The 8268-nt window shown below is 52.6% G+C and overlaps 1 protein-coding gene across 1 annotated transcript in view; it reads right to left on the bottom strand.

Annotated features, from left to right (window-relative positions):
- Nucleotides 1–374: 374 nt before the first annotated feature.
- The window catches only part of HTRA1 (HtrA serine peptidase 1), a 50143-nt gene continuing 42249 nt past the window's right edge, over nt 375–8268 (bottom strand). The window contains exons 4-9 of the mRNA XM_046027899.1: nt 7654–7848; nt 6660–6692; nt 5194–5308; nt 3811–3868; nt 2419–2514; nt 375–1081 (exon numbers count right to left, since the gene is read on the bottom strand). Coding sequence (XP_045883855.1) covers nt 913–1081; nt 2419–2514; nt 3811–3868; nt 5194–5308; nt 6660–6692; nt 7654–7848 — 666 coding nt within the window. The 3' untranslated portion in view covers nt 375–912. The remainder of the gene's footprint in view (nt 1082–2418; nt 2515–3810; nt 3869–5193; nt 5309–6659; nt 6693–7653; nt 7849–8268) is intronic.

Genomic DNA, 8268 nt, shown 5'->3' with positions numbered 1-8268 from the left:
GGCCTGGCTCCATCCTGTCCTGCACTGACCCTTCTAGACTCAGCACCAGGTCTGGCACAGAACAGAGGCTCAGGAAATCTTTGTTGCCTGACTGCATGATGTATGGGGTCAACAAACTCTCTTCAGTTTGGAAAGTTCCAGATGCAGGGGCAACTGTCCTCAAACCCTCTTGTATGAAGCCAGAATGGGCGAGCACGGTTGTTACGAACACTGGCAAAGCCCCACGCGAAGATTTTGAAGTAACTGGTAAGTCTTGAGGCTCAACCCCGCACGGACACTGTGGCTTAATGAGGAACCATGGCTGACCTTGTAATCATTCCGAAAGATGGCAACGAGCCCTTCGCAGGGAAAGGCGAAAGAAGCACGCCAGGAAGCAGAGTGAGAAGAAGTATTTTAATAGCTCAAACTCGAAGTCATTGTGCTCCCAGTTCTGAAGAGCTTCCTAAAAGCGGCAACTCTGGCCATTTTGAAAGCCAACGTTCACCCGCCCGTGGTCTCCGGCATCAGCCTCCTCTGGGTGCCGACTGGGAGGAAACGCATAAACATGCCCAGACCCATCCTGGCTCCCATGGGACCTTCCTCCATCTATGCGTCCTATCGACTGCCTTAGTCGGACTAAGATGATGACTCGGTAAAAGGAAGGGACAAATGTTGACTGTCTAAGCAGGAACAGTCCAAGCTGGCGAGGAAAAGCATACATAGGATGCAGAAGGGCGAGCTTCTGCCTGCGGATCTACATTACATTTGTTTTGCCTGCAAACTATCAAGGATTCTGTTGGCCAGGTGTTTCTGCTGGACAAGCAACACGGCGGTCCAAAGTCCTGGCTGTCCCGTGCCACCAGCCCGGAGTCATCATGTGTCGTCCACTGGAGAGTCTTTGAGGGAAACATGAAAGCCAGCTCATGCCTCTACCTATGGGTCGATTTCTTCAGGGATCACAGTGATCATGATGTCTTCATTGCCCCTGCGGACAACCATGTTCAGGGTGTTTTCCTTTTTAATGACGTCGCTGACATCACTGGCAGAGACCACAGACTGTCCGTTGATGCTGATGATGATATCATTTTCCTTGAGCCCACCTCTGCAACACAAAGGGAAACACACACTTAATGCTTCCATTCCTCCTGGTCTGACTGCCCTGGAAGGTTCTCGACCGGATGTAGACAGAGACACAGCTTAGAACCTAGAATCCCCAGGGCCAGTCAGTGGGATAGCGTGGTGAACTTATGCGAGAAGGCTCAAAATGCCAATGGATTGTGCTATTTCCTTTGAGAGTTTTAGGCCAAGTCATCCATCATGTCCAGTGCAGAAATGCTTCCCAGAACTGGTATGGTCAGATGATAGACTGACCCCAAAGGAGGCAAGGATGTGCCATATATCACCTACCATGGACCATGACCGTGGCCAACCTGCCTGTAACAGGTGTCACAACTCAGAAGGCAGGTCCCGGAGGAGCAGGTAGAATGGGTCTATTACGAGGCCTTCCTTTGTGCTATTATTGCCGTCACTTCGCTCTCCTAGAGGACAGTGTCCAATAAGCTATTATGGTCCTTGATGGTCTAGCACAGTACCAGCAAACTTTAAGGGCCAGATAGGAAATATTTGGGGCTTTGCAGGCCATAGGGCATCCTTCACAACTCCACCCACTGTGGGCTGTGTAGGACTACTGAGCACGGCCCCGTTTACTGGCTGGGCTCCAGTCAACTTCAGTTATGGACACTGAAATGTCAATTTCGTATCATTTTTATGTATCATAAAAACTACTCTTATTTAAAATTTTTTTCAACTGTTCAAAAATGAAAGGCTATTCTTAGCCCATGATCATATAAAATTATAGCAGGCGGTGGGCCAGATCCAGACTCCAGGGAACAGTCTGCAGGTCCCTGGTCTGGCTCCCCTCTCTGCACAGCGTGTCAGTCGAGGTAACAAACGCAGACTGCTGGTTGACCTCCTTCCTTCCGTGTTCCTTTGATGTTACCTGGGTTACTTTCTGGAGGTGTGGACAGGTATGGCCTGACTAACAACAGACAGAATTACAGAAGGCTTCTTTGGGAGGAGATATGTCCATCTGGGGGCCTAGAATGGGACCACTGTCCACGTTATCAGGGACACAGCTCCTTAAATCCTCTTTCCCCAGCCAGGCCTGCCCCAGAGATCCACGAAGAGTTCGATAATCGCTCTTTCCACCTGAATGACTCCCCATGAAGCGAGGACTTTTGAGACAGGAAGCACCCTCTTGCTGATGAGTCCTGAGCTGAACCAGGTCAGTAGGCCTGGCTGATGAGACTGCCAAGGATGTCCAACCATGTCATCAGGGATCCCCACAACCACCTGAGCCGATGTGAAAAGAACACAGCCTCCCCCCCCACTATCCACAAGAACCATAAGCACATCAGGGAAAGGGAAGATAATTCTCACGCTTCTGCTGGGGTATCAGGAATGACTTCAATGATATACGCTCCCGAAAGCACATCTGGGAAGTCTCGATGGCGGTCCTTCAGCTCTTTGGCTTTGCTGCTTGGGAAGAGACACACTGACTTTAACATTAAGTGAACAAGGGCCCTTGCTCAGCTGAGACTCTCACCCAGCTTCTCCTCCTGTCCCGGATTCCAACAGAAAATGCCTCCAGGAGCTTTGATTCTTCTTTAAATTGCCTTGACACACATTTAATCACTTGGCCCTCACCACACACCCAAATGCCTGCACTGTTATCCTTGTCTTAGAGAGGAGGAAACTGAGGCACAGAGGTCAAGTCATTCCCAAGGTCATAAGCCAGGAAGTGGCAGGGCTGGGAGAAGAACTCAGGAAGCCAGATGCCAGGGCCTAGATTCCTTCTCCATACCTCCGTCTCCCACGGTGCCAAGACAACTGATTCACATTTTAGTCTTGGCAGTTCAGTCCATATTCAGGAGGGCCAAAAATTTAATATGCATCTAAATCACAGTAATACTGTCACAATTGATTAAATAAAGTAATTGTGATAATGAATATAGTAACACCTATGTTATATGTTAATATGTTCTGCTCTTTGCTGACATCACCTATAAGCATTTCAACCATGCCCTTAGTCACCAGGACTCATGTGATGATACCAGACTTTTTCGTCGATGTTAAGACACCGGTAAGCTAGCTACGAAGCTGGCAGCCTCACACCGCCCCTTCCACTAGCTCGGGGAAAACAAGCCCACCCGTCAGCAAGGCCTGACCCAGCATTCCAGTAGCCGCAGCCCACAGGCAGCAAGGCTTAGAAACGGCAGGGCCCTCTGGGCTGGGGGAGGTGCTTGGGGCACTCCTGGAATGTGGGTTTCAACAGAACAAGTGGTGAAAGTAAGGCATGGGGGAGAGTGACCAACACGCCCCACTGTTCGGGGCTGCCTTCAAAGAGGAGGGCAGAATCTTCTAGAAGGAAGGAGCCGCTCCAAACACACACATACACACACACGCACACAAAGAAGGATAAAACCAGAGGCCTAGGCTCATGGCCCGTCCTCTCTTTCCTGATGTTTCTCAATTTTATTTATTTTTTAAAGACTTTATTTATTTGAGAGAGAGCAAGAGAGCACGAGAGCAGGGGGAAAGGGAGAAGCAGACGCTCCCTGAGCAAGGAACCCGATGCAGGGCTCGATCCCAGGACTCTGGCAGATGCTGAAATGACTGAGCCACCCAGGTGCCCGATGGTTCTTAATTTTAACCAGAAGCTGAGATGCTGAAGGCAGCATAAGATTTCTCTGTCAAGGGGCCAGTGGGAGCCTTCTAAAGTTCAGGTTTCTTTAAATCTAAGACACAGACCCCGAAGTCCTGCTTACCCACCTGGATGTGAGTGATGTCATTCGGATGCCGATATACTTCTTCTTGGTAATGGCTTTGCCTGGTGTGGCAACAAAAGAACGAGAGGTCAGCTCAGGTGGCCACTGTCCTGGGGACACCAGGACCTGCAAGGGTCAATCCCTCGGTTGGCAGTGTAAAGTCAGGCCCATCGGGGTACACTGAGGCTGTGGTTCATATCTTATTCTGAGCCCCACCTGCCACGGGACCTGGGAAAGTCCTGTCCTTTCAGTGAAGGGCCGAGAACCTAATTCCTCTGTCCTTGTCCTGACCTCTGATGAGGGTTCTATCCCTCCTATAAATCAGAATATGACCCCAGCCTGGTGTGGATGGCTAGGAGAGCCTCTCCCCCGCTCCCACAGCTCTGACCCAGCCCCTCCGGCAGTCTCCACCCACCACGAGAAACACTTCTCAAAGACACACCAGACCATGAACCTCCCTGTCTGTTCCCTGTCGCACATGTGGGTGTGTGCCCTGACCTTCACCTTGGCCACCATAACCCTGGCTGACCTCTCTCCACATCCGTCCGTGCTGCTCGGCACGTTCCCGCACTCCAGACACGAGACCCACGCGGGGGGTGGGGGGCCCTGAGTCTGTTATTCCTGGGTCTGGAATGCCAGCCCCACAACCCCGTCACTCCCCATCACGAGAAACACTTCTCAAAGACACACACCAGACCGCGAACCTCCCTGTTTCCTGTCGCACATGAGGACGTGTGCCCTAAGGCCTTCACCTTGGCCACTGTGACCCTGGCTGACCTCTTTCCACATCCGTCTGTGCAGCTCGGCACGTTCCCGCACTCCAGACGTGAGACCCACCCAGGGCGGGGGCCCTGAGTCTGTTATTCCTGGGTCTGGAATGCCAGCCCCACAACCCCGTCACTCCTCAGCTCGCCACCTGCTTCGTTTGCAGGAAAACATCGTTGGTATCTGAAATCTTGCCCGTTTGTCTACTGCCATGCTTCCTCCTCCCGCCGGCAGAAGGTAAATATCACACAGGCCCCGCGGAGCCACGGAAGCCCCAGCCTGACCCCAAGCAGATGGATCGATAGCCGTTTGTGGCATGAATGATTTCCCTGAATCTCAGTTTCCTCATCAGAGAAATGGGACCAATACTTTCCACCTGACAGGGAAAAGGAACTTAATGAAGTAAAAGGATGTCTAGAAATCACCTCCAATCCCACCTGGTACGTATTAGACCAACCCATATGAAACATTCATGGTCAAGGGTCCAACACCTGTGACCTAATACCAGGGGCCTAACACCGTGCATCCCATCTCCCTTTCTGATCCGAAAGCCTTGGCTCATGTTCAGGTGTGTGGCCTTCCCCGCCGGAACCTTCCACGGGCAGGAAGAGCTCTGTTTTACCTTTGGCCTGCCGGTCATGGGACTCGGTGAGGAACTTCTTAATCTTATCAGATGGGATTGCGAAGGAGATGCCGGCGGTCACCTTCAGAGTATTAATGCCAATCACTTCGCCATCCTGAAGAGCGAGATGGAAACAGCTTTCTGAATGCACAAAGGTTTAGCAGAAGATGAAGAGGTCGTCGGTATGAAGGAAGCCTTTGAGCTCCTGAATGAGTTGAGTCGGGGAGTGGAGGGGGGGTCCCAGGGCCGGAGCGGGGGGAGGCATCACTCGGGCAGCAGGACCCACCCTTAGCAAGGGGAGACCTGATGCACAGTAGGCTCGGTCCCCGGGGACCGCCGTGCCGTAAAAACAGCCTGAAGCAGGTAGTTCCCTGTTTCACGGGGAACAGGTCTCAGAGTCCTCTAGGTGGCTGTCTACACCCTCCTGCTTCTTCCGTTTCCAGTGATCTTAACATGTCTCTGCCCACAGCAGGGAGGACAACCTTAGCGCTTAGAATTCCCAGGAAAATGGCAAGAGCAGCCACGGGTGCTGCCGGGGCTGCGGGGTACGCCCCCCTCCCCTCCTCTGCGTGTCACAGGCCAGCCTGAAATCCCCGAGCAAGCCGTCTGCGGGATGGGCTTCGGTTCAAGACAGACTCACAGCTCAGTGAACGCTACTCGCGAAGGCACAGACTCCCTTCACGCCGTTCAACCATCATTTTAACCCTCCTGTTACATGGTTTGTTCAGCTCAGGCTGAGAAGGGAAAACTGCCTAGGGAGCATCGGTCCCTTCCTGGTACCTCCTTCGAGCCCTGGGAATTTGGTCCCTGACATCCAGAACCTTCCAGGAGGCACAGCCGCCTTGGGCCTTGCTAAAGACGGCCTCAATTTCCTTGAGGGACCTGAGAATAGAGCTAGGTGACCCCTGAGCTGTGCGGACCTCACTCGGACAGATTCTCTTCCAAAGGCTTCCCTTCTCATGCGTACGTATTTAAATACAGACAGAAGGGACATGGGGGGGGGGGGTTTGGGGGGAGCAGTGTAACTCCTCATTCCAGCCAGGTCTTGAGGGAGGGCCTCTGGCCAAGACAAAGACTGTGGAGGAGCCAAGGCAGCTCCTGCAGCGGCCTGGAGACCTCCTCTGAGGCCACGACTTTCTGTAACAGGCCGGAAGTGCTGACACCTTCAAAATAAAGGCCTCCTCCTCCAGCGACTCCTGGATCTGCCCTGAATTCCACTGCCGTGATTTATAACCCTGAAACACTAGCGTGTCTGCTGGTGTACCATTTCCAACCCAGACCCCGGGGGCTTGGCTCTTTTCAGAAAAGATAAGAAGGGTAATTTGCAAAGATAGAGTACATTCACAGATTTCACTTTAAAAGAATTAGATAATGTGCTTTGGCAAGTTCAAGTCTGAAAAAGAAGCAAAAAAAAAAAAAAATATATATATATATACATGTATTTAAAAAAAAAAAAAAGGCCTTACCAGGTTTACTAATGGGCCTCCTGAGTTTCCATACTGAAATTAAGCAAAAATTAAAAGGTTAGGAGTTCCTATCTTTACATATTCCAAAGTATTTCCCTGCCTGGCACGCCCCTGGGTTTGGGTTCTTTTCTCAGATTTGTTGTTGTCAACCTAATATTTTGCAGAAAAAAGGGACCTTAAAATTTTTCAGGAAGTTTTAGATGTGCCAAATGAGATTTTGGGGGGTGGGCTGCGGCTCCGAAGCCCAGAGGCCAGCTCTGACCTCCCTACAGCACCCGACACTTCCTTCTCTTGAGGACAGCCTGGCTGCCAACTGGCTCGAGTATTTCAAGACTTCACCACCTCCCAGCTCTGCGATCCCTGCTTGGCTGCTGGGGCTGGAAGCCCGCATGGTTTGTTCTTTTTCCATGACTTCATGCGGATCGCAGGAAAGTTTGGGAATAAAACCTACTCGAGGCAGCAAGTGCATAAAACACGTTTCGTCTTATCTGTTAAACAGATGTGGGGGGTGGGGCATTGCTCTTTAGAAACATCAACCCTGTAAGACGACTGCTGAAGGGGAAAAAATGTGACTTTAAAAAAGATCCCATTGATGAGATGGTGTGGAGCAAAGCCCGGCCTCCTTAGACATCGGTCAGTAAGGGCCTAAGGCTCGGGCGGTGCCCCAAGGCAGAGTGAACAACGGGGCTTGTGGGGGGGGGGGGCAGCAGTGTCTGTACCTGCTTGAGCATCCCTTCTGCACAAAGCCTCGAAAGCAGCGGAGCCCTAGCCCCTCGGGTGGAATGGGAGCTCCTCTGGGCTACGGGCCTTGGCATATCTGAAGGCCCCTTTACAGGAGCCCCTGGAGATGGCAAAGGCTGAGGACCGCCCCTCCGCCTCATCTGCTCTAGAGGTTCAATGGGAACTCCCTGCCCGGCACCTTGAGGGTCCTGACTCCACCCCTGGTTCCCAAGCCTGGCTTCCTGAGCGCCCGGCCCGACCCCGCAAGGCTCACGTTGATGATGGCGTCCGTCTGGATGTAGTCCATGTCCGAGTTCCGGAGCCCCAGCTCTTTGCCACCTCGCTGGGTGGTGCTGACGATCCCGGTGGTGACCGTGTTTTGAAGGGAAAACGGGCTTCCAATGGCGACCACGAACTCTCCCGGCCTCAGCTCTGAGGAGCGGCCAAGCAGCAGGACAGGCAGCCTTCCCTGCAACCACAAGGGGGGCATCGCTGCGTTCAGTTAACAGCACGGACCGACGCGCCAAGCGGCGACAGGCGTTCTGGGCAAGTGAGGTCAGGCCCGTCATCCGTTCCCAGGCCGAGGCCACGCGGCCCCGCCCACCCACTACCACCAGCATGTTGCGAGCTGTCGTGGGGCCAAGGAAAACACAGAAGGTCATGGGAGGCCGTCTCGGGGTCACACATCTTGAAGCTATCAGCACAGACTTAATGAAACCTTGAGAGTCGGAGACAAAGTCTGGATTTGGGGCCTGGCTGCCTTAAGCCATCTTAGAGAGTGGAGATGCGTGGAGGGATCCACTCCAGGGTGCAAAGGATCAGTTTCCATTTCTCAGAGGCACATCTGTCCAGAGACCTGGGGAGCCCGGGGCCCTGAGGGCGGGAACTG

This window comes from Meles meles, chromosome 13, assembly GCF_922984935.1.
Source record: "Meles meles chromosome 13, mMelMel3.1 paternal haplotype, whole genome shotgun sequence".
Taxonomy (NCBI): Eukaryota; Metazoa; Chordata; class Mammalia; order Carnivora; family Mustelidae; genus Meles; species Meles meles.
The sequence above is the reverse complement of the archived record's forward strand: the minus strand, read 5'-3'. Positions and strand labels throughout refer to the sequence as shown.